Below are 27,372 nucleotides of genomic sequence, written 5' to 3' on the forward strand. Positions count from 1 at the left end.
CTGTCATACAACCACAGGCACTTGTCTCAGAAAAAAAATTCTATATTAACCTTAAAGGTATATAGGAAAAAAATATTCTGAGATGAGTGCCTGTGCATACCGTGATACGTTACATCCTGGAACCAAGTCAAATAAGAGCAAGGTACTATATAAAGAAGTCAAATAAAATATATATAGGTATAATTTGAGGGTGAAGTTTACTGTTTTCTGATATTTTTGTCTTGTAAAGAAAATATTAAGCAGTTAATTTTCCACACACATTATACTGATTGAAAGCTTGATTTTACTCTTCTACTTTGCTTTTACTTGACTTGGTACCTGGATATCGAACCACAGTGTAATTTGTAACCAGTCAAAAGTCCGTAATATGAAAATAGTCTATTAAACTTTGAATATTTGTTAACATAAATTATCCCATGATTCAACATTTTAAGTTTATAATTATTTTTATATGAACCAATTACTAAAATAAGACATAAATTTGTTTGGAAAGGGTCCAGAAACAAAGTTCAGTACAATAAGGTATATCACTTCTAATGTACTTATGATAAAGTGTCATTCAAAATACAAACCATCATTGAGAACCTTCATAACCCTTCTTATAAGCCAGGGTTTTTTAAAACTCTCAAAAATATCTTCAACTTTTTAATGAAGCTGCATTGCTATGTATCCATTAATAAAGGGTTTAAATCAGGCTAGAATTCTACTCAGATTTCATGATAACAGAAAAATGGATGAAATATTAATAAATATTTTTTGAACACAATTAAATTTGGATTGATATCAAGTTTTGTTTGGATTGCTGTGGATTAAGTCCATGACCTCCCATGCTCGCTCCTGTGCACGAGACATTTGTACTATTAATGAAGATAAACATTACAATATTTTCTTTCCATAAATGAAACATTATAATAGAGGCCATTTTAAATTTTGCGCATAGCTATAAGCTAACCAGATGCTCCGCAGGGCGCAGCTTTATACGACCGCATAGGTTGAACCCTGAATGGTTGGGGCAAGTATGGACACAACATTCAAGCTGGATTCAGCTCTAAATTTGGATTGTGATTAAATAGTTGACACAGCATAGGTTTTGGACACAGAATGAATGTGGTCTAATGAACTTAAAATAATTTTTTTGTCTTTGAGCAATCACTATGCTGTTGAATATTAATCCTCTCAAAAAAATGTTTGAAGAAATTTTCTTTTTATTTATGAAATCTGAAATGAGAAAAATTAAACCCCCCCCCACCATTTTTTTTTCACATCCCCCTTTCCCTTTTTTCAAAACTGATCTCAATTCAAATTTCTAATGGAGTTTGCAACAATAACTACTCATTTAAATACATCATAAAATATTAAAATGTAACAAAAAGTGCTTGTTATCACTGAATGGTAAAGAGTGTTTTAATTTATCAGTTGGTAGTAAAAGTGAATATACATTGTGCATTGTATAAAACAATGATTTAAGTTGATTCAACTACTATTCTGGACAAAGAAAGATAACTCCAATCAATTGAAAATTTCTTGCTATTGCACAATATTGTGCAATTAGATATTTCTTGCTATTGCACAATACTGTGCAATTGAAAATATTTGCTATTGCACAATACTGTGCAATTGAAGATTTCTTGCTATTGCACAATATTGTGCAATTGAACATTTTTTGCTATTGCACAATACTGTGCAATTGAAGATTTCTTGTTATTGCTGAATACTGTGCAATTGAAAATTTCTTGCTATTGCACAATACTTAATATAATAATTTTGGATCCTGATTTGAACCAACTTGAAAACTGGGCCCATAATCAAAAATCTAAGTACATGATTAAATTCAGCATATCAAAAAAGCCAAAGAATTCAATTTTTATTAAAATCAAACTTAGTTTAATTTTGGACCCTTTGGTATTTAATGTAGACCAATTTGAAAACGGGACTAAAAATTAAGAATCTACATACACAGTTAGATTTGGCATATCAAAGAACCCCAATTATTCAATTTTTGATGAAATCAAACAAAGTTTAATTTTGGACCCCGATTTGGACCAACTTGAAAACTGGGCCAATAATCAAAAATCTAAGTACATTTTTAGATTCAGCATATCAAAGAACCCCAAGGATTCAATTTTTGTTAAAATCAAACTAAGTTTAATTTTGGACCTTTTGGACCTTAATGTAGACCAATTGGAAAACGGGACCAAAAATTAAGAATCTACATACACAGTTAGATCCGGCATATCAAAGAACCCCAATTATTCAATTTTTGATGAAATCAAACAAAGTTCAATTTTGGACCCTTTGGGCCCCTTATTCCTAAAAACCTGTTGGGACCAAAACTCCCAAAATCAAACCCAACCTTCCTTTTATGGTCATAAACCTTGTGTTTAAATTTCAAAGATTTCTATTTACTTATACTAAAGTTATGGTGCGAAAACCAAGAATAATGCTTACTTGGGCCCCTTTTTGGCCCCTAATTCCTAAACTGTTCAGACCTCAACTCCCAAAATCAATCCCAACCTTCCTTTTGTGGTCATAAACCTTGTGTTTAAATTTCATTGATTTCTATTTACTTATACTAAAGTTATTGTGCGAAAACCAAGAATAATGCTTATTTGGGCCCTTTTTTGGCCCCTAATTCCTAAACTGTTTGAACTAAAACTCCCAAAATCAATCCCAACCTTCCTTTTGTGGTCATAAACCTTGTGTCAAAATTTCATAGATTTCTATTTACTTAAACTAAAGTTATAGTGCAAAAACCAAGAAAATGCTTATTTGGGCCCTTTTTGGCCCCTAATTCCTAAAATTTTGGGACCAACACTCCCAAAATCAATCCCAACCTTCCTTTTGTGGTTATAAACCTTGTGTTAAAATTTCATAGATTTCTATTCACTTTTACTAAAGTAAGAGTGCGAAAACTAAAAGTATTCGGACGACGACGATGACGACGACGACGCAGGACGACGACGCCGTGATAGCAATATACGACGAAAAATTAAAATTTTTGCGGTCGTATAAAAATAAATTATCATGAAGTTTAATCAAATTTGAAAACATTCAAACTTTATATACATCAAATTGATAGAAACATTTGAATTTTCAGTTTAAACATCTAAATTGGATTAATCTTTAACTCTGACTATTCTGGGTCAATAAGACACTTGTCTTTAGTGCTATCAATTGATCAGAAGACAAACATTTTTCACACCATGTCATATTTATCAATACACAAGGTGATAGTCAACAGGTAATAAACATATTGGATATGTATGACACTTGAAGTTGTGATATTAATCGATGGCAATAAACATCTGAATTTGATATTGATCTCCAAGACTGGGTAGAACAGGGCCTGTACAACAAGCTGTCATTATATTATAACTCCTCAAGGTCAAGTCACAGTAATGGAACTAGACGCTTACGTCCTCCCAAATAAATTGGGGAGTACCATGTAGCAATAATGGAACTTAACGAGTGTCCTACCAAATAAATTTGGGAGCACCATTTCGCAATAATGGAACTTAAAGCTTGTCCTCTCAAATTGTTAAAATTTGGGAGTACCATGTCACAATTAATAGAACTTAAAAAGTGTCCTCCCAAATAAATTGGGGCGTACTCTTCCACATTTTTTACTTGAGAATTAGGACTTGATTTATAATGATAACATTTCACACACTATTTTAATAAAGGATAAATGCTATGCTGTCCTCCTTAATGTCAGGTGATCTCATTAGAGACAGATAACTGAAAAGGGTCCTCCCAAATAGCACCATTCCTATTAAATTAAATTACTTGATAGGGACTTGAATCAAAATGATAATATTTTACACACTTGTCTCTCTGGATTTCGTCTCCTCAGATTTCATGCATAATAATTCAAGGCATACAAACAATAGGCCAATGTGTCACGCAAGGACCCCTATTTGACCCACTTAAAAGTACAGATGACCATAAATGTTTGATAGTAAATTATCCTACAACTATCTGGAAAACTTGAGTATCATGGCTGTTCATAACATTAAGCAGTTGTCTCTAAGCTTTTAAAAACACATCAAATACAATTGGGAAAGTTACTGGAATGGTTTTAAGTTGACAATTTACAAGAATCTAATAAATAATTCAAGACCACCATGACAGTTATATAGTAGACTTGACCTAAAATAGAATTAGTCTACATTTGGTTTGAAAGGTTTTTATTTTTATTGTTTATAGGTCTGAGCTCTTGATATATCATCATGCTATGGAAAAGCCACCAGGCATTACAATGTCTAGAGGACATAGGTGTATATTAAGTCTGTGATCACTAAAATAAGTAATTATTTTTTTTCCATTTATTCCAAGTCATGACCTCCCATTCTTTGAAAATTCTATCCTGAAAATTATTTTTTGCAGACAGCAAACATTTTGAATTCAGGATTTCTTTTTGGCTACATTTCTATTTTGATACCCTTTGGTCCTTAAAATAAATCAATTTAGATAGATAAATACATCTATCATGTCAATGGTATAAATAGATTTACAAGGTATCATATCTAGATTTAGGTCATTTATTGACAACAGATTATTTTGACATATGTATTTATAAGAGTTTGACCTATATTGTCTAGAAAACAGTCTACATTTAACCTACAGGTCATTAAGTTCAGTAATGTGAACGTGTATTGGTGGAAATTTAAACTGTTTACTTTACTTTACTTTCTCTAGGTCATGCAGTTAACCAATTATGCACAGAGGGATGGACAGATGGGATACATGCTTCCTACTTTCCTACCCCTAAACTCCCACGCCTATCTTCACTTATGTGGATATGTATTGATGGAATTTTGAACTGTTTACTTTACTTTCATGGGGCAATGCAGTGTACATGCATCCATTAGTATTTATACAAGCACATTTTTACACTATTTCTGTTAGACTTTTACAGATGGTCCTCTGTTTTCAGGAAGGACTTCCACTCCTACCTTCATAATATGTAAAGGTTCTTTAAAGGAAGGGAAAGTAAACTTAATTTGCTATGCTGAGGACTTTAAGGAAAGGGAAGGTAAACATATATTACTATGCTAAACAATAAAATTTGTAATGGGACTTTAAAGGAAAGGGAAAGTAAACATATTTTTCTATGCTAAAAATAACCTAATCAATTGCAAGTAAGATTTGAACAGTTTTGAGCCTAGACTTATTTAGAAAACACTTAAAAAATGATGCACATACTTTCAGCAATATAAACTTACATCTCAGAACTTCTGTAAAGTTGTGTTAAACTCAATGGATAAAGTGTTTATGGAGGTCACCCATAAAAGATTTTGAGGTCACACTCATAGAGTTTATGATTCTTTATCATCAAGCCTATAAATTTTAGATCAAATATTTCTTTTAATCCAACAATGTTTGAACCTTTATTATTTAATGACTCAAAAGTTTAAGCAAAACATTTGAATATCATATAGATCTAAGATTTGATTAGGGTGCAATCAACAGTTTTTTTCTATGACGTCACATTTTGAGGGACCATGCATAAGTGACCCTTAGTGGTGGACTGATTAATGAAGATACTTGTATAAAACTAGATATCACTGGAATCAGAATGTTCTCTAGTTTATAATGAAATAAAAATAATGTGTACTTTTAATATATTAAAAATATTCCATCCAATGAACATGGGGGGAAAAAGGTCTAATTTGAACAAAAAAAACTTGAAACCAGGTCATGTGCACACCCATGAAGACATGATCCATGCACATTTTACATAATCAAAACTGTATGAAATTTGTAGGTTTTTACCTGGCCTTTCAAAAAAATCTTGTTTCAGGGTACGGTTTCCTGCTCCAAAAAGAGCTACAGTGGCTGCAAATAAGTTTTCAATTTTCACTGCCAAAAAAACAGGTTGTTTACAGTGTTGTCTCCCCTCAAAACATGTAAAGTTAATATAATTTCAAAAATTATTTCAATCATTCAACCTGTTTTAATTCAAAGCTAATTAACTAATTTTTACAATCAAATACAAAAAACATGATACTTTTTCACCAATTGAGTAAATAAACAGGGGTTTCCCTCCATGGTTATTTTTAGTCGGGGAATAACCCCTAGTTTTTTATACGAAACTGTTTATAGCACCCTTAATGTTAATAAAGAGCCTCTGCAATATTGGCAAAACTAACAGTATCCTCCATTTTCCTAAGTTACTAACTGGAGACAAATTAATGGACCTTAATCTAAAAACTTTAAATGAATAAACCTCAGCCTCATGAGAGACCTTTGATTTATTTATGCTGAAGAGCTTTATTCAGCATGAAGCTAGTGTAGTAAGGTCATCCTGATAGGCACACCTGATCACACCTGTCTTTGAAACATACAATATACATGTTAGGGAGCTATTCCACCTCAGATATAAGTTTAGTAAGGTCATCTGGATTGGCTCACCTGTCTCTAAACATGACAATATACATGTTAGGGTGACAATTTAATTTGTTATTTAATCCTAAAATAACAAACCCAGCACCTGGTCTGACCAAAACTGGACAATGATAAACACTCTTGACATCTTAACATGATTATTATAGATATGAAAATTACTATGTTTGTACTTATAGTAGTTTAAAATTACAGGACATCATAGCAAAAGATATGAAAATTGGTATTTGTGGTGCTATCCAGATTATCTGATTTGGGGTTACCTGCTGCACACATTATTTATTTGCAAAATTTAGATTTCACAAAATTTAGAGATCACAATATTATAAAATAATATATGAAAAGGTAAAAATGTTGTCTACAAAGAAAACAACAAGGGCACTGTGCAAAGTGGTGAGTATCAACACAATCATACTAAATTAATGGAATGCCTGGATTACTGTACATTAAAATGATGTCTGGTAAACTTGAACTTTGATTGATGAAGAAAAATTAAAGAAGGTCAAAGCTCTCAACACTGATCAGTGGCGGATCCAGAAATTTACATTAATGGGGGCCCACTGGCTGCCTAAGAGGGGTGCCGCTCCGGTCATGCTTCATAAATCCTTTTCCCTAATAAAGTGGGTGCTCAGGCCCCATGACCCTCCACCCCTAAATCCCCCTCTTCTGCTGATGAGTTTAATTAAAAAAAATATTTTGATTGATTAAGAATACAACATTATATATCATAATCCTGGGCTTGCTCAGGTTAATAAGTGAACCTTTACTTTATGTCAAGGCCGCACGCCTTTTTTCACAGCTGAGTGATTTTTTGTCTGACCACTACTATATAAGCCCGTGCAGAGTAGTGACCAGCCTCTTTATTTTAAAAGGCCGCACGTGGTTAAGTCGACTCGATTTAGTACACGAAATAAAAGTTTTGCAACAGACTCTGTTGTAAAATAATTTATCCGAATCGGAAACATTGAAAATAAATTTCAAAACTTGGCAGAATCTGTCAGCTGTTTATATACAGAAGTTATGTCGCGCTGTACATCGCGTTTAAGCGACAGTGAAAGTGACAATGACGATGAAATATTAAAACTATTTGCGTCAGACGAAGAAGTTGATGCTTCGTTTTCTGGTTTTTCTCAAGTTGAGAACATTAATGACCCGGAGTTCGATAACCCGGAAGCACAAATATTAATTGCCGAGGACATCCGAATGGCAGTCACACAAAAACAAAAACAACAACAGACTGAAAAAGGTAAGAAGAGTACGAGCTCTACAAAAGGCAAGGCTTTAGCCAGTAAGCAAAAGACACCTAAAAGGCAGGTAACTGAGATGGACAATGAGTTGCCATCAGGGAGCGGAATAACAGTAAGTCCGGTCAAAAAACGTGGTAAAGGTACGAAGGCTACGAAACCTGGCACAGGTACAGTTGGGTGCAGACCAAGCATTACATAAAGTAAACGCAAGTTAACGCGGCGTGCACATATTTCGTTAGTTAACTTTAAATTTCGCGTTTACTAGTAAACGCCCGTTAACTTCATTTACGTTAACGCGGTCAAAATGGAAATTTCTAATGTCTACTCGAGTAAACGCGCGTTTACTCTGTGTCCGTTTAGTCAGTAGTAAACGGCCGTTTACTTCAGACTTCACAAGTTTAATTTTACGTGCACGTTAAAGTAAACGGGCGTTTACTACAGATTTCTAAATTGTATTTTTACGTGCACTTGAAAGTAAACGCGCGTTTACTTTTCGCGTTAACTAATTGTGTATATTATAAAATAATCGTCGCGTGCATTTGTACATTTATTTATGTTGTTAAAATGACTTAATATTTTACGTATTTGTGTTTTAAACCTTAACATTCAAAAACACTTTTTATTACAAATATAAACATTTATTAATTGCAAAAAAACAAAATCAGTTCCAAAAACTTTCAACAGCGGCTTTTCTACATTATCCGATCGTATCAACTCATCTCTAACTTCAGTAATGTTTTTGCCAGATCTTCTTAAACTTAATATCCTCTCACGAATGTAAATTGAAAGTCTTGTAGGTTTTACAGTTCCAGGACGAATTTCCATTTTGTTCTTATATGCAATTATTAATTTTCAATAAATTAATTAATTAAAGAGGTGTCATTTCATTAAATGCAATCGTCAATATGTTGATAGAAAATGGACAGATGGATATTTTGATCTACCTTATCATGTGATATATTAGGTCAGTGTATCCAGGATACGAGGACAATCTGCGTTAACGCGCGTTTACTACAAACAGTAAACGGGCGTTAACTTTATTATACAAAATTGGAAGACACGCCTTTTTCGCGTTAACGCGAAGTAAACGCCCGTTTACTCTTTACAAAATTAGAAGACGCGCGGTTTTTGCGTTAACGCGGAGGTAAACGCGAAAGTAAACGCCCGTTTACTATTTATGTCTACTAAAATTTCGGAGTTAACGCAGAGTTAACGCGGCGTTTGCATGAAGTGCACGCGAGTAAACGCCGCGTTAACTTTTAAGGCCCGTTTACATGTAATGCATGGTCTGCACCCAACTGTACAGTAAAGAAAACTGCTGCAAAGAATCAGCTTGACCAGTCAGAGTTGCTTAAAACTTTATTTAAAGGTTTGTCGGATACTCTAGTATCCACTTTGAGTCACAATAATGAAATGTCCAGTAAGAATATTGACAATAACATGGAATTTTCTGAGAATGAGTCTGATGAGCAGGTGATTGACACTCACTACAATATCTTTTCTGACGAAGCGAATGAACCTCAGGTTATAGCATCTGATGACGAATTTGACTATGAATTACCTAAAATATTTGAAGACGATGAAAAATATGATGAAGAGGTAAGCGCATCATTAGCAAAAGTTTTTGACAATATTTGTAAGAAGAAATCAGATGTGTCAGTAATGACGAGAGAAATGAAGATACCGGTAAATTGCAAAAGTCTTGTAGCACCCCCAGTTAATGCTGAGATATGGCAATTTCTTGAAAGAAAAGCTAAAACTGCAGATTTGAATCTACAAACTATACAAAAATCGCTGGGTTGTGGTATGGTACCATTGATAAGAGTGGCTGAAATTTTGAAATCCAAAACTCCAGATGTAAAACTTATGAGGGAAAATATTTCTAAAGCTTTGGCAATCTTGAGCAATACTCACTTTGAACTATCAATTAAAAGACGGATGTCTTTAAAGCCACACATAGACAAGAAATATCACCAACTTTGCAATCGCAATGAAGATGTAGGTTCTAACCTTTTTGGAGATGAAGTTGGCAAGCGATTGAAAGATATCAATGAGATTAATAAAATAAACAAGAACATTACTAGTAGCTATGGTAGAAATTCAAATTACAGAGGAAGTTTCAGGGGAAGAAGCCGTTTTTTAGGCAGAAGGGGCTATCAGCCAAGACAAAGTTATCAGAGCCCACGGGGTCAATTGAGAGGAAACAGACCCAACACCTTCAATCAGAAAAGAAGATTTTAAAGGTGAGAAATAAAAGTATAAATATTAAAAGAAAGTCGGGTAAACTGAAAAATTTTATTTCAAATTGGAAATATTTAACAAAAGACAATTGGATTATTTCTACAATTAAGGGATATAAGATAGAATTTGATGAAAAGCCAATTCAGGAAAAAATTCCTGTTCCTATAAAATTTAACAATAAGGAAAAGGCCCTTATTGACAAAGAAATAGTTGATATGCTTGAGAAAGGTGCTATCAAGGAATCTTTTGATGAATCAGAACGGTTTATTTCAAATATATTTCTAGTAAAAAAGAAAAATGGAAAATTTAGGCCAGTCATCAATTTGAAACCATTGAATCAATTTATAAGCTATCACCATTTTAAACAAGAAACGCTAGATTTGATTTTAAAAGGAATTTCTAAAAATAGCTTTTTTACATCTTTGGATTTAACAGATGCATATTTTTCCATTTCAATCTATGAATCGGACAGAAAATATCTAAAATTCATATGGAATGAAAAGTTATATGAATTTCAATGTCTACCTTTCGGTATTGCTTCTGCTCCAAGAGTATTTACAATTATTCTGAAAGTAATTTTTTCACATATTCGGAGCATGGGTATTGATTCATATTTTTACATTGATGATTCCCTTTTGCAAGCAGAAAACTTTGATTTGGCAGTCCAAAATACAGAAAAGGTTAAAACCTTTATAGAGTCAGTTGGGTTTGACATCAATATTGAAAAATCAGTTTTTATTCCAACCAATAGAATTATATTTTTGGGATATATTATAGATTCAGTACTATTTAAGGTATTTTTACCAGAGGAGAAAGTACGGAAAATAATTGAACTGTCAAATAAAATGCTTAAAGCTCACAAAGTATCAATTAGAAGTCTAGCACAATTAACAGGACTTTATTCATCTGCACATTATGCAGTACAATATGCTCACTTGTTTCATAGATATTTAGATTTAGACAAAACACAAGCTTTACATGCATCAAATAACAATTTCAATTCATTTTTGAACATATCAGTAGAAGGCAAATCTGAAATAGTTTGGTGGTTAGAAAATGTTAAAACAGTTAATGGGAGACCTATTAGAAATGATTCCCCAAGTTATTATTTACATACAGATGCCTCCCTCAATGGTTGGGGAGCTGTTTTTCATGGAAAGCAAACTCAAGGTCATTGGAGTTTGGAGGAGCAGTGTTTACACATTAATATTCTAGAATTAAAAGCTATCTATTTTAGCATAATATCACTTTGCTGTCACGTAGAAAGAACACACATTTGTGTAAAATCTGATAGTTCCACTGCTGTAAACTATATAAATAATCAAGGAGGATCAGTTTTACCTTTATTAGAAATAACAAAACAAATATGGCATTGGTGTATAAAAAACAAAGTTTTACTATCTGCTGTTCATATTCCAGGGAAAGAAAATATTATACCAGATAATTTATCAAGAAATTTTAATGACACTTCAGAGTGGAAACTCAATGAATCAGTTTTTAATGAAGTAACCAAACATTTTTTCATCCCAGATACGGATTTGTTTGCCTCAAGGCTAAATAAACAATTGAATAATTTTGTAAGCTGGTTTCCAGATCCTGATGCTTATGCAACTGATGCTTTTTCATTTTCATGGCATAAATTATATCCTTATATATTTCCTCCTTTCAGTCAAATCAGCAGAGTACTTCAAAAGATAGAAGACGATCAGGTAAGCAGGGCAATTTTAATCGTCCCTGTATGGACAACTCAGTTATGGTATCCAAAGTTATTGAAAGCATTAATAGATTTTCCTGTAAAATTGCCTCAGTTGTCAAACTTGCTAACTCTAGCACACAACAATCAAAGTCATACAATGAACACAAGAAAAATGTTTCTTATCGCCTGTCTTGTTTCAGGAAACATCTCCTTAATCAAGGTTTTTCAGACAAAACTACAAAAATCTTTCTTAAATCTTGGAGAAAGTCAACCAATGTTCAGTATGAATACTCTTGGAGAAGCTGGGTTTTGTGGTGTAATTCAAGACAAACTAGTCCCACTTCTCCATCTGTAAAGTTACTTTTAGATTATCTGTCCATTTTGTTTCAAAAAGGACGATCTTATAGCTGTATAAATAGTCACAAATCAGCAATATGTCAGACACTGACTTTATTGGGTAACTTATCTTTTGAAAATAACAGTTATATTCAAAGATTTTTGAAGGGTGTGTTTAATCTGAGACCCCCAAGACCAAGATATTTGTTTACTTGGGATGTTGGCAAAGTATTAAGCTATTTAGAATCTCTGTACCCGTTACAAGATTTGGATTTAAAAATGTTAACTCTCAAATGTGTTGCTTTAATTGCTCTAGCATCTGCTCAAAGATCACAAACACTTGCAAGTCTTAATTTAAACTCTGTTCTCAGTACAGGCACATCATTTATATTTCGTGTCACAACTTTATTAAAGACGACACGACCTAAAAACATAGGACAAGATGTTATTATTCCTGTCTTTCAGAAAAAAGAAATTTGTCCTGTTGAAACTTTAAAACATTATATTCACCGAACTAAAGACTTAAGAAAAAGTAGTAAATTGTTTATTTCATTCAGAACTTTAAAAGCTGTAACAAGCTGTTCAATTGCCAGATGGTTAAAATTGGTACTGTCTAATGCAGGCATAAATGTGTTGAAATTTAAAGCTCATTCATACAGATCTGCATCCTCTTCTGCAGCTAAAAGAGCAGGTATATCATTAAATGATATCCTGAAAACAGCAAATTGGGCATCAGCTCAGACCTTCAAAAAGTTTTACTGTAAGGATATTGAGGTAGACAATACAAATTCAAATTATGTTCATTCAGTGTTTAATCATACTTTTACAGCCTGATCATGTTGATGCTGACAATGACTTAGAGATACAGTTCCAGGGTTTTTCTACATCAGGAGATGTACTGTCTAAGGAACTAACAGATTGGAGATGGAGGAACCATTATTCCAGATGTTGATTCATAATAGTGAATAGTGAAAGGACATTTGCGATGATATCGCGTTGCGTGTATGGACATACATAAGATTTATTAACTAGTGATGGACATTATTATTGTTTTTCCAATTATATTGTGTGATGCATATTGATAGACAACAAGATTAAAAGAATTAATCATATATTTTTATTTTTTCTGTGTTGTTACAAGAATTTTTAGATGAAAGATTTGCTCTATACTGGTTCTAACTAGACTATATTGGTATTTGATGAAATTTAAAAGTATGTGGAATAAAGACTTGAGAGCAAAGACTTGTCTGTCTTAAACAAAAAATTGTCAGAATGATCTGATTTTCAGATTAGTTTTGTGTTGGATATCTATATTTGGTGAATTTCTTTGTTTATATCTCTGTTCAAGTTTTTTACTGGTATTGTTCATGGTTATTAATTTCCATTTATTTCTTATTCTGTTTTGGAAGTTGCATTTATTGGAGCTACAAAGAGTTCACTTATTAACCTGAGCAAGCCCAGGATTATGATATATAATGTTACCTTATCCAAGCATCATTTATGATGTGAAGGATAAGGTGCATTATATGAAGAAGCCAAAGGGCTTCGAGGGTTAATATGTACCCTCCCAAATTATATAATCAGTAATACGCCCGTCCCAAAAATAAATATTTAGACCAATAAATGCCAATAGCGGCTTTTGGTTATTTAAAAAGAGGCTGGTCACTACTCTGCACGGGCTTATATAGTAGTGGTCAGACAAAAAATCACTCAGCTGTGAAAAAAGGCGTGCGGCCTTGACATAAAGTAAAGGTTCACTTATTAACCCTCGAAGCCCTTTGGCTTCTTCATATAATGCACCTTATCCTTCACATCATAAATGATGCTTGGATAAGGTAACATTATTCTGGTTCTTTTAAACGTTCCTTTCTCTTAGATTTATAGCTTTCAAATCTTTTAAATTATGCCTGACATTTGAGTTCAGTTCATTAAATTCTAACATTTCTGGTAGCTTACAAAAACACCGGAAGCCTATAATATATCCTTTGATCTATAAATATGCATGTTATGGAAATGAGAAATAAATTTGTTTTTGAAATGTCATCCTGCATGTGTCTGACATAATAAGTCAAGGTCTACTGCCAAATAGATTACATGTGCATAGTCCGTAATGACAAACTGATGACAACACCCTTACATAATTATTGTTTGTAAACAAAGCTAAATCAAAGCACTGAAAGCACTATGTGAAAACAAGGAGGCATTGAAAATGTAGATTGAAATGTATGGTAGAAAGTTAGTCATATAATCTTTTATGATTGCTAAAAGCTGACCACAATGAAACAATACATATTTAGTACAGAGTGATGTAAAAGCCGTAAGGATATAACTATTAAACAAAGACCGCAGTATAATGCCATTAAAGATGAGCGATTTAACATAAGGCCAAGCTGCCTTAGAGCCCCATTTGAATTACCAGTAAACAAAATTTGAAAAGATTTCAATTAACATAACATTATAAAATATATAAGAAGATATATCAGATTGCCAATGAGACAAATGAGTCAAAATTTCAAATGGAATCTAATAGTATACTTTTAGGATACACTCTCAACTATTGAGTTCTTAAAATTCCAACAGTGCTCTCAGTTCTTTGAAAATTATATTGAGTACTTACCACATCATGATTATTAATTTGTGGTACACAAGATGTCATCACCTGGAAAATAAAAAGACACCATTAACTAGTTTCTATAAGATGCACATGAATGACAATTTTTGTCCTTACATGAGACAACTCTCCACCACAGATTAAATGATGTTAGAAAGTGCAAGTTGTCGTGTATTGAAAAAACATATGACAACAAATAAAAAATATGAAGTCATTGTAACACTTCAAATAGTATAGATATAAGCTTTGTGGTTTGAACATGAATGAAAAAGCAAATCAAAAATACATAAATGTTGGCAGCAAAAAATGCCCTTTCAACTATATACCAAAACTCATATAGGGTCAGATTCTATGAAATAATAAAGTGATTCAGTGCATTCAATCATAAGACCATCACAAATTTCATCCAAGATTGATGAAGGGTCATATAATTCCATGATAAACACATAATAAAACACTTGTAGATATCACATTGTATTGCTTGTCATACTGTTATTCAATCCCCTAATAAATATGTAAGTAAACATATGTAAGATGATGCTACACAACTTACTAAGTGTCAGATATCAATACAAAGGACACCTCAATGTGTCTATTAATGATACAACTATGGAAATCTACATTAAATGGTTATGCTTAATTGTAAATTTCTTTCTTGACTTAATTCTGGGTCACTTTTTTATTTTTTTTTAAGTGAAGCAGATTTTATTAGTCTCTGTGTGTGTAAGATTACCTGTGCATTTATTGAGGCCAAATACGTTAAAGTTTTGGGACCATCAAAAATTTATTAAAGTCATTTAAACCACGAATCTTATAAGCATTTTAGGAAGTAGTCATATCAAAGTTTGAATTTGTCAAATTCATCAACTGAAAAAGTTTCATTCAAATCATACCAGAACTGAGGCAATGAACATAATTCTTAGTGGTCATAATTTTTATCAGTATGATATGTTGTTCAGTGAATGTTTCTTTAAACATAAATCAAAGCCTCCTAAATTCTCCTCCTGGGTTGTAAACATTTCCTCTACCTTGAATGTTTGTTTGTTTTTCACTTAATTGTTTTCAGATATGAAATTTAAACTTTCTTTCCTCAAGCTTTTCAATATATAATTCATGTATTAGAATTTTTTTAAAATTGTAAGAAGCAACCATGGTAAAATAGACCACAGATAAATTACTGTTTTTTCTTTTATTAGCATTATATTCCCAGGTTTTCCAAGTTAAACAAATTTGGACTACAAAAAAATCTTTAAAAATATATTCAAAATTAATGTTACATTTCCCCCCTGTGCGTCACGGTTGATGTCCTCTTTACAATACTATAGTACTATATTGCATAATCAATTTCACAAGTATGTAACTCAATAATCAATAATTAATAAAGAGGAGTTAGCAATAACAATCCTGAAGTGAGAAAAATTCAATAATTTATAGAGAACTTTATCAATATGTAAACACATTGACCATTGTTATTGTGAAATAATTTTTTCAATACATTGACCTTGAGTGTTAAATTGATCATATAAAACTTAACCAAGCTTTAAGTAGCTTTTTTTTCCTGTGTACTGATTCACTTCAAAGGCTTAAAATTACAGAATTTGATAGCTGGGAAATAAAAGACAGAAGGGATGTACAAAACTCCTCCGCCATGACAAATGAGAAAGAAAAGATGACAAAACACTACAGTTACACATTTAGAAACTTAAAGATTGAGCAACAAAATTACCCAACAAAAACTAATTTCACTCAACATTTCAATTAAGTTAATGCAAAAATATTTTACCACACCATAAACCTGAAGTTGAAAAAACGACTATAAATGCTTAAAAGATAACTTAATGACAGGACAGCAGTCTGCAAAAAACTTTGTAAACTAAACCAAAATTAAACATAATGGTTTCAATAGCGAAAGGTACATGGTGAAAAAAGGCATAAATACAGTCAGGAACTGCATTTCTTTATAAGCTTAACTTAGAAGCATTAGGGACATGGAGGATTTAGTTTTCTTTCTTAAGATGTCCAACCTAAGATGTATATTGATATATGGAATTTCTCTTATTCAGAATCAGAATCAGCTGATGTAAAAATGTAACCAAAGTGCCAAAAAAACCCCAACACATGAATAATTGAATCTAATTTCTGCTATCAAAGATCATAAAAATAAACTCCTGGGCAAGTACAAATTCTTTTTGTGCATCATGTAATTTATACTTCACGTTTTAAGTTTTGAAAGGCCATTAAAATTAAAATGCAATGTGCTTGCATTGTTTATCACCATGTTTCATGCAAATTGATAAAAAAAAAGTTATAGCACTCTGTGGCCCATTTGACTACATAGTCGGTCGACATATATTACGTAAATGCAAAACAATTGTGGTTTGTGTGGCTGCAAGCAGTCATTTGCAAAACAGAAACAAGACTAACACATTATCTATCTTTATATGATATTGAGGTAATAACGGTTGTTGACCTGAGTGAGTGGACATTTACATGTTTACAAAAAAATATATAACTGACCAATTTTCCTTAGTTTTTTTTACCAACAGAGAGGTCAATGATCAGGTTATCAAGATACTTAAACTAACCAAAATCGTGCAACAGACACCAAAAAGACTTAGTAAGCAACCCAAAGTTTAGGAACACAATCAAAAACACAAAAAAATAAAACATTAAGTTCAAATACAGTCTTCATCAAATAAACATGTGTCTTTATATAATGTGAAACATTATAAAATGCAATATCAGCAACTATTTAACATTTATACCATATGATTCAAAGGGTTCAATGATCGATCAGAATAAAATCTATATCTTAAGCCTTGCATATGATTAGACAGAAATTCTTGTCCGTCTTCCATCTGTTGTTATGTATTAAATAGTTACAATTGTACTTAGTACACGTCTTTACATCATCTTATAATATAACTTGTCTGATCAAGTTATGTCGATGACCATTTTTTACAGTGGCGGATCCAGTAAATATTCATAATTTGGAGCCCACTGATTGCCTAAGAGGGGGCCCACTCCAGTCATGCTTCAATGATTCTGTATTATAAAAAAAACAAATTTGTCCCACAAAAAGGAGGAGGGCCTGGGCCCCTGGGGCACCCCCTAAATCTGCCTCTACTTTAATATATATTTATTAACCTAGTAGGAATTATCCTTAAGCAATCATTTCCTAATGCCAGATAAGGTAGCATCCCAAATTTGATACAAATCATCCCCATTGAAGATGAAACACAAGACACGCCTGTGAAAATTCGGTATTTTCAATAGTAAACATTTATATGTTACACAACTTACATAACATGTGTAAAATACATCAGACTTAAATCCAAAAATAAACTTGTAGATCCAGAATGAATTTAAACTATATGCAGCAGTGCATACACAAAAATATATATCCTCTTAACATCCAAAACACATCGAAATCAAACTAAAAGTGTTTCGAAAAAGTCACTGAGTCGAACAAACACACAAAAAGAACATCTTCTAAGTTCTGATTAATCATAAATGCGATAAATTGATGTATTAGAAGATATAATTGTATTTGATTATCAAACACATAATCTTCTCCCAGGTAAAAGTAAATTCACACTTCACTTAATTTGATGTAGGCGAGATGGAGGGTGTATTGTAAAATATTGTATGGTTATTTGGAATGGAATTTTTCCAGTATAAATTTGAATCACCAATCTGATCTTTTCAATTGTTGCAATCATCTTTTTTTTTTGCAGATGTGCTTTAGTATATAAACATATTTGTTGCTTCTATAATCATCCTAAGTATATATTTATAAAAGTAAACCATTATAGGTCAATGTACAGCCTTCAACACGGAGCCTTGGCTCACACCGAAAAAAAGCTATAGGGCCCCAAAATTACTAGTGTAAAACCATTCAAACTGGAAAACCAAAAGTCTAATCTATATAGAAAACGAGAAACGAGAAACATGTATAAATTACATAAACAAACAACTACTGTGCATGAACACTTTTGGACCAACTATCTAGACGATGTATTAGTTTCATAACATTTTGGATGCCAAAAATTTGGGTCATACTAGATTTTACTATATGTCGCTGCAACAAGATATGGTAAGCTGCTCCAAAATACCTGAAGAACAGATATACAACTATACGCGCGTAGTCGTTTAATCCATTTGTTTCTTACATTTTTTGGTCAACGTTGACATCGTTCACGTAAACGATGTACGCGCAAAGTAGTCGCGTAGTCGTTGATCGTTTATCGTTGAGACGTGTAAACGATACATTTGTTTCTGCATCTGTCGTTTAAATAATTACGAGCACGTGTTGTTTTCACAAAGTACTGGTTATTTATTTCCCGCACTTTTACCTGTTTGTTTACAGTGCGTGATTGTAATCTATTTCTGTCTGACAACGTGGGGTCGATAAAGTTTATTAAACGACATATTTGTTTCTAGCATCTCAACGTTTACTAAACGATAGTCATCGATGACAAAATTTCGGGTTAGAAACAAATGCACTCTAAATCGATTTACAATGCAGTCAATGAAATGTTATTTTTAAACAGAATTATAAAGTTAAAGACCTCATGGGTTTATTTTTCTTAATAGTAAAATGCTTGTATTGTGAACATGTGTGGGTTGGTCTTTTAAACACATTAAACTTGTAACATAATGTTTGGTTCTGTTTTATGATCAAAAGGTGTTGTATTTCTGTGTGAACTTTACATGAGTCAGATTGTGACAATAATCCTATTGATACCCCCCACACGTTAAAACTGTAAACATAATTAGGGCCTCCACATGTAGTCATGTACTTGTGGAATAATTCAATTCCTTTTAAGGTAATCTTAAAATTTATTCACAAGTTATATGGTATGCTTAGTCTATACAAATTTTCAAATGATGTTATTTTCAGATAATCTTAAAATTTATTCACATAAATATATGCAGATATGTGCTATATAAAATTTTAAATTTTAAAATGATGTTGTCAACTCCTACTTGTATAGGTACAAGAAATAAGAAATAAATTTAGTGAAAAATATAGTTTTCTCAAATAGTGAAATAATATATTAAATAGAACTTTTACCTATTTTCAAAAGTATTTCTATCAAAATTTAACATAACACTTGCAAAAAAAATAAAATATGAAAAATGTAGAAGTCAATGACATATCACATGTATCATTACTCGTAAATTATTTAATACATGCAATATTTGTTACAACCAAAAACTATGGTCTAATTCAAATATCAGAGATTCCCAAATTTAAGTACATGTAGTTTAAAGTTGATATAATTACAAAATAATAACAATGTCATAAATAAACTGCTAAAATACTTATAACATAACTTTTAATTTACCTGAAAAACATGAAAACGAAAAAAACAAGTATTCCCTTACACTATAAATCCCAATATTTATCTACAAACTAATGCACAAAGGCTCCATTACATATATTCTGGTAACCTTGAAAATCACTCATCTGTGACAAAACAGCAAACATTAATAAGTACAATATCACACCCTGATTTCAGAACATATTCTCCTCTTTTGTGTATTTATATCATTATATTACATTGTATACACGTTTTTTTATGAGGCGGTATTTCATTCAATATTAGCAAATAAAACCGTGAATGGATATCATTGTACCCGATCGTTTGAGATATTAAACTTTAACGTATTCAATCATAACGAAGCGTAAAATGGTTTTCTCTACCTTAAATGGAGTTAATTTACCCTACAAAAAATACAGTGTTGATATCGGTCTATCTGACGGGTTATTTTAGTAACACTTTACGATAAATTGTCACGCAACTTTACAATCATTACGTTTTTTTTAAATGGTAAGGTGACAGTATTTTGTTTGTAAATAAAGTAAGTTTAATATTTAGCTGTAATATAACAAACGTCTAAGTAATAAAAAGGGTTTAATAGGTGACAGGTATTGAACCTGTATTAGTTCCGTATTTGATATTGCACTTTATCCTCTTATTAAATCTAATACAGATTTTACAAATCAAAAATATTGATATACAACAATGATCAAAACTTTAAATAATGAAAATGAACAAATTAAAATCTTGACAAAAGATCTACATAATTCAGAAATGCTTAGGTTAGCTCCTACCAATTGTTTGTTTTTTTATGTATAAATTGAAGATTATTAAGCTCATTAATTGAACATAAAAAAAAAATAAAATTTTTTAAAAAGGAATGTACAATCCAAATGATATAGATATAAGCAACTAAAGATGACACCATATGACCTTCAACTATGAGCAAAACCCATACTGTATTGTCAGTTATAAAAATTCACCTTTGTACTTCCTGATGTGCTGAGAAAGCTTAAAGTTGAGAAATTTTCAAATTCGGACTGTTTCAAAACAGAAAATATAAGCAACTATTCAGGCCTTACATATCTAACTCGATCACCCTGTACAGAATTTATCTTCAACCAACAACTTTTATATCTTTCTGAGTGTTACACATCTAAAGTTAAGTTTAATAAAAATTTATCCATCATAAAAAATGAAAATAAAATTCCTACCTTGTTAACAATAATATACATTGTCATGGAATTATAATTATATACTAAATCCTTCTCAAATACTCGAAAATCTCTGATCAAACATGAGAACCATGGTTAGTTTTTCACAGTTTTCGTAAATCGAACAATTATTTTATCAACTCATTGTTGACATAAAGGGTGTGAAAAACATATACAAATGTTTACAAAAAACTTTGTCAATAAGTCACTGATACCGTATCAGTAATATCTCTGCTTTTTTAAAACAAATTATCCATCTTTTAAGTCTTTTTAAGTTACATACAGAATTTCTTAATAGTTAAAATTCAGGGTCGAGAGGGATGAAATTAAAATGTTCTTCGCTATGATCAAAGTTAATGGTAGCGCCAGTATTTCATCTGATGTTTAAATTAATTCTTATTTGATTTGGATAATTGGCAAATAAAATTGTATGTATGTGTATATACCCATAATTCATTAAAATATTTAGCGTGTAAACTATAAAATATGAATATCAACTTTGTTCAACTCTTGCTGAACCTCGGAAATAAGAGAATAAAAAAAAAATATTTAAAAAATTGATAAAATTTGGCTTTTAATTTGTTTATTCAAATGACAGACATATAGTCTGAACAAATATAATTTCGTTGCATTTGTTTATAATCATATTTACTCAAGTCAGTATTCATACAAATGTAAGATCTTTCAATAGTTTATAAGATTTAGATTTTTAACAACAACATATAAAATAGTCCAAGTTTAGCAGTCTTCAATATGAAATGCAAACCCAACAATCATTAAAACTTGTTAGATTTTGTACCAACTAGCCAATACAGATAAAATCAAACCCCCCTCCCCCTCCAAAAAAAACCTTAAGATTGCACTATTTTGGTCATACACCACTGGGTAATAAACTTATTCATATTAACCATTAGTATTTATTGTGGTCAAAAATAATTAATATTTATCCAAACATAAAATTGATAGGGGAAATGGGGAATTTGCCAAGACAACAACCAGCCTAAAGAGCAGCTTTTTACTCCAATACTAAAGCAATTATCCAAATTGTAATCTCCCCATGGCATTAAATTTAAACAGACACCAGTTATTAATAGCTTCACATCTGTTGCATAACACTTATCAATGCATTAAATGCATTTTTATAACAGTTAATGAATAAATGCATCTGGTACCCACAGGTGAAGAATTAATACAGGTAACCAGCAGATGATTCATTACTTTACCTTATGCAGACTATAAATCATTGCTGAAGCAATCAATTTCAGATTAGATTATATGCATTCTCATTAGGAAATCTGCTATCAAAGCACTATAGTTTACAATTGCCTGACATAAAATGGAGTATCATGTGACAACAGTCAGATTTATGTCATCATTTTTTGTGATCATTCTTTGTGATGTATTACTCAATGCTGATTGCATTCGTTTCAATATTATACAAATCATCATCATCAAAGCCAAGTTATTGGCTTTCATCACTTTGAATGCATTAATTCTGTGCAATAATTAGTGGTGAGACACTGTATCAACATGAATGTTATTTAACATCAGATTTTCTAATGGAAAAGAAAGCATATCATGCACATGGTGTTAATAATGACATTAAATCCATACAGGTACTTAATAACAGTCATCACAAAGCATAGGCAAAGCTTTATTACATATCAAAAGTTATCTTCCCCCAAATCCCAATATGTAGGCCTTTACACTTCACTGGAGATTCAAGTTCAACACAGCAAACATTCACACCTCATGGAGGCCCAAATTTAAAGTTGTTATTAGACTCCAGCACTATAAGATAAGATAAGATAAGAATTTTATTAATCTAATCAAGAACCCATAAAGGGCATCATTTTACAACACAATATGATTGGAAAAAGCAAAACAGAAAACAAATACCATACTATAACGTGTGGGACAGAATCAGAGCCTAACACAAAATGTAAGAAAACGTTCACACCACATTGGAAGTCCAAGTTTGTTATCAGATTTCAACATAGAGCAAACTTTCACACCACATTGTAGGTATAAGCGTGTTATCGGACTTCAACACTGAACAAATCTTCACACCTCAATGGAGGTCTAAGCTTGTTATCAGACTTCAACACAGAACAAATCTTCACACCTCACTGGAGGTCTAAGCTTGTTATCAGACTTCAACACTGAACAAATCTTCACACATCAATGGAGGTCTAAGCTTGTTATCAGACTTCAACACAGAACAAATCTTCACACCTCACTGGAGGTCCAAGCTTGTTATCAGACTTCAACACAGAACAAATCTTCACACCTCACTGGAGGTCTAAGCTTGTTATCAGACTTCAACACTGAACAAATCTTCACACCTCACTGGAGGTCTAAGCTTGTTATCAGACTTCAACACTGAACAAATCTTCACACCTCACTGGAGGTCTAAGCTTGTTATCAGACTTCAACACTGAACAAATCTTCACACCTCACTGGAGGTCCAAGCTTGTTATCAGACTTCAACACAGAACAAATCTTCACACCTCACTGGAGGTCTAAGCTTGTTATCAGACTTCAACACAGAACAAATCTTCACACCTCACTGGAGGTCCAAGCTTGTTATCAGACTTCAACACAGAACAAATCTTCACACCTCACTGGAGGTCCAAGCTTGTTATCAGACTTCAACACTGAACAAATCTTCACACCTCAATGGAGGTCTAAGCTTGTTATCAGACTTCAACACTGAACAAATCTTCACACCTCACTGGAGGTCTAAGCTTGTTATCAGACTTAAACACTGAACAAATCTTCACACCTCAATGGAGGTCTAAGCTTGTTATCAGACTTCAACACAGAACAAATCTTCACACCTCACTGGAGGTCCAAGCTTGTTATCAGACTTCAACACTGAACAAATCTTCACACCTCACTGGAGGTCCAAGCTTGTTATCAGACTTCAACACTGAACAAATCTTCACACCTCACTGGAGGTCTAAGCTTGTTATCAGACTTCAACACTGAACAAATCTTCACACCTCAATGGAGGTCTAAGCTTGTTATCAGACTTCAACACAGAACAAATCTTCACACCTCACTGGAGGTCTAAGCTTGTTATCAGACTTCAACACAGAACAAATCTTCACACCTCACTGGAGGTCCAAGCTTGTTATCAGACTTCAACACAGAACAAATCTTCACACCTCACTGGAGGTCCAAGCTTGTTATCAGACTTCAACACTGAACAAATCTTCACACCTCAATGGAGGTCTAAGCTTGTTATCAGACTTCAACACTGAACAAATCTTCACACCTCACTGGAGGTCTAAGCTTGTTATCAGACTTCAACACTGAACAAATCTTCACACCTCAATGGAGGTCTAAGCTTGTTATCAGACTTCAACACAGAACAAATCTTCACACCTCACTGGAGGTCCAAGCTTGTTATCAGACTTCAACACTGAACAAATCTTCACACCTCACTGGAGGTCTAAGCTTGTTATCAGACTTCAACACTGAACAAATCTTCACACCTCACTGGAGGTCTAAGCTTGTTATCAGACTTCAACACTGAACAAATCTTCACACCTCAATGGAGGTCTAAGCTTGTTATCAGACTTCAACACAGAACAAATCTTCACACCTCACTGGAGGTCTAAGCTTGTTATCAGACTTCAACACTGAACAAATCTTCACACCTCACTGGAGGTCTAAGCTTGTTATCAGACTTCAACACAGAACAAATCTTCACACCTCAATGGAGGTCCAAGCTTGTTATCAGACTTCAACACTGAACAAATCTTCACACCTCAATGGAGGTCCAAGCTTGTTATCAGACTTCAACACTGAACAAATCTTCACACCTCACTGGAGGTCTAAGCTTGTTATCAGACTTCAACACTGAACAAATCTTCACACCTCACTGGAGGTCTAAGCTTGTTATCAGACTTCAACACTGAACAAATCTTCACACCTCAATGGAGGTCTAAGCTTGTTATCAGACTTCAACACTGAACAAATCTTCACACCTCACTGGAGGTCTAAGCTTGTTATCAGACTTCAACACTGAACAAATCTTCACACCTCACTGGAGGTCTAAGCTTGTTATCAGACTTCAACACAGAACAAATCTTCACACCTCAATGGAGGTCTAAGCTTGTTATCAGACTTCAACACAGAACAAATCTTCACACCTCACTGGAGGTCCAAGCTTGTTATCAGACTTCAACACTGAACAAATCTTCACACCTCACTGGAGGTCCAAGCTTGTTATCAGACTTCAACACTGAACAAATCTTCACACCTCAATGGAGGTCTAAGCTTGTTATCAGACTTCAACACAGAACAAATCTTCACACCTCAATGGAGGTCCAAGCTTGTTATCAGACTTCAACACTGAACAAATCTTCACACCTCACTGGAGGTCTAAGCTTGTTATCAGACTTCAACACAGAACAAATCTTCACACCTCACTGGAGGTCTAAGCTTGTTATCAGACTTCAACACAGAACAAATCTTCACACCTCAATGGAGGTCTAAGCTTGTTATTTCAACACAGAACAAATCTTCACACCTCACTGGAGGTCTAAGCTTGTTATCAGACTTCAACACTGAACAAATCTTCACACCTCAATGGAGGTCTAAGCTTGTTATCAGACTTCAACACAGAACAAATCTTCACACCTCAATGGAGGTCTAAGCTTGTTATCAGACTTCAACACTGAACAAATCTTCACACCTCAATGGAGGTCCAAGCTTGTTATCAGACTTCAACACAGAACAAATCTTCACACCTCACTGGAGGTCTAAGCTTGTTATCAGACTTCAACACTGAACAAATCTTCACACCTCAATGGAGGTCTAAGCTTGTTATCTGACTTCAACACTGAACAAATCTTCACACCTCAATGGAGGTCTAAGCTTGTTATCAGACTTCAACACTGAACAAATCTTCACACCTCAATGGAGGTCTAAGCTTGTTATCTGACTTCAACACTGAACAAATCTTCACACCTCAATGGAGGTCTAAGCTTGTTATCGGACTTCAACACTGAACAAATCTTCACACCTCAATGGAGGTCCAAGCTTGTTATCAGACTTCAACACAGAACAAATCTTCACACCTCACTGGAGGTCTAAGCTTGTTATCAGACTTCAACACTGAACAAATCTTCACACCTCAATGGAGGTCTAAGCTTGTTATCAGACTTCAACACTGAACAAATCTTCACACCTCACTGGAGGTCTAAGCTTGTTATCAGACTTCAACACTGAACAAATCTTCACACCTCACTGGAGGTCTAAGCTTGTTATCAGACTTCAACACTGAACAAATCTTCACACCTCAATGGAGGTCTAAGCTTGTTATCAGACTTCAACACAGAACAAATCTTCACACCTCAATGGAGGTCCAAGCTTGTTATCAGACTTCAACACAGAACAAATCTTCACACCTCACTGGAGGTCTAAGCTTGTTATCAGACTTCAACACTGAACAAATCTTCACACCTCACTGGAGGTCTAAGCTTGTTATCAGACTTCAACACTGAACAAATCTTCACACCTCAATGGAGGTCTAAGCTTGTTATCAGACTTCAACACTGAACAAATCTTCACACCTCAATGGAGGTCTAAGCTTGTTATCAGACTTCAACACAGAACAAATCTTCACACCTCAATGGAGGTCCAAGCTTGTTATCAGACTTCAACACAGAACAAATCTTCACACCTCACTGGAGGTCTAAGCTTGTTATCAGACTTCAACACTGAACAAATCTTCACACCTCACTGGAGGTCTAAGCTTGTTATCAGACTTCAACACAGAACAAATCTTCACACCTCACTGGAGGTCTAAGCTTGTTATCAGACTTCAACACAGAACAAATCTTCACACCTCACTGGAGGTCTAAGCTTGTTATCAGACTTCAACACAGAACAAATCTTCACACCTCACTGGAGGTCTAAGCTTGTTATCAGACTTCAACACTGAACAAATCTTCACACCTCAATGGAGGTCTAAGCTTGTTATCAGACTTCAACACAGAACAAATCTTCACACCTCACTGGAGGTCTAAGCTTGTTATCAGACTTCAACACTGAACAAATCTTCACACCTCAATGGAGGTCTAAGCTTGTTATCAGACTTCAACACAGAACAAATCTTCACACCTCACTGGAGGTCTAAGCTTGTTATCAGACTTCAACACTGAACAAATCTTCACACCTCAATGGAGGTCTAAGCTTGTTATCAGACTTCAACACAGAACAAATCTTCACACCTCAATGGAGGTCCAAGCTTGTTATCAGACTTCAACACAGAACAAATCTT

General features: G+C 33.3%; 2 protein-coding genes across 31 annotated transcripts in view; one reads left to right on the plus strand and one right to left on the minus strand.

The window, feature by feature from the left end:
• Positions 1-27,372, minus strand: part of LOC143059080 (tensin-3-like) — a 208,572-nt gene that overhangs the window by 65,063 nt on the left and 116,137 nt on the right. For 28 of the 30 annotated variants that reach the window (XM_076232557.1, XM_076232558.1, XM_076232560.1 and 25 more), the window contains one exon: positions 14,543-14,584. In XM_076232557.1, the coding sequence (XP_076088672.1) occupies positions 14,543-14,584 (42 nt within the window). Of the gene's footprint in view, positions 1-14,542; positions 14,585-17,839; positions 17,924-21,077; positions 21,114-27,372 lie in introns of those variants that run through there. The other 2 variants (XM_076232566.1, XM_076232571.1) reach the window with 2 other exon arrangements.
• Positions 7,124-13,037, plus strand: LOC143059789 (uncharacterized). Its single transcript, XM_076233354.1, has 4 exons — positions 7,124-7,819; positions 8,959-9,895; positions 11,563-11,602; positions 12,755-13,037. The coding sequence occupies exons 1-2, from the start codon at positions 7,426-7,428 to the stop codon at positions 9,891-9,893; spliced, it is 1,329 nt and encodes a 442-aa protein (XP_076089469.1). The 5' UTR covers positions 7,124-7,425; the 3' UTR covers positions 9,894-9,895; positions 11,563-11,602; positions 12,755-13,037.

This window comes from Mytilus galloprovincialis, chromosome 14 (genome assembly GCF_965363235.1).
Source record: "Mytilus galloprovincialis chromosome 14, xbMytGall1.hap1.1, whole genome shotgun sequence".
NCBI lineage: Eukaryota > Metazoa > Mollusca > Bivalvia > Mytilida > Mytilidae > Mytilus > Mytilus galloprovincialis.

Excerpts from the sequence above, each read along its gene's own strand:
- LOC143059789 (XM_076233354.1), top strand. The coding sequence starts at position 7,426 with ATGTCGCGCTGTACATCGCGTTTAAGCGACAGTGAAAGTGACAATGAC. Across the intron at positions 7,820-8,958 it reads GGCTACGAAACCTGGCACAG|TAAAGAAAACTGCTGCAAAG; the intron begins GTACAGTTGGGT and ends CCAACTGTACAG.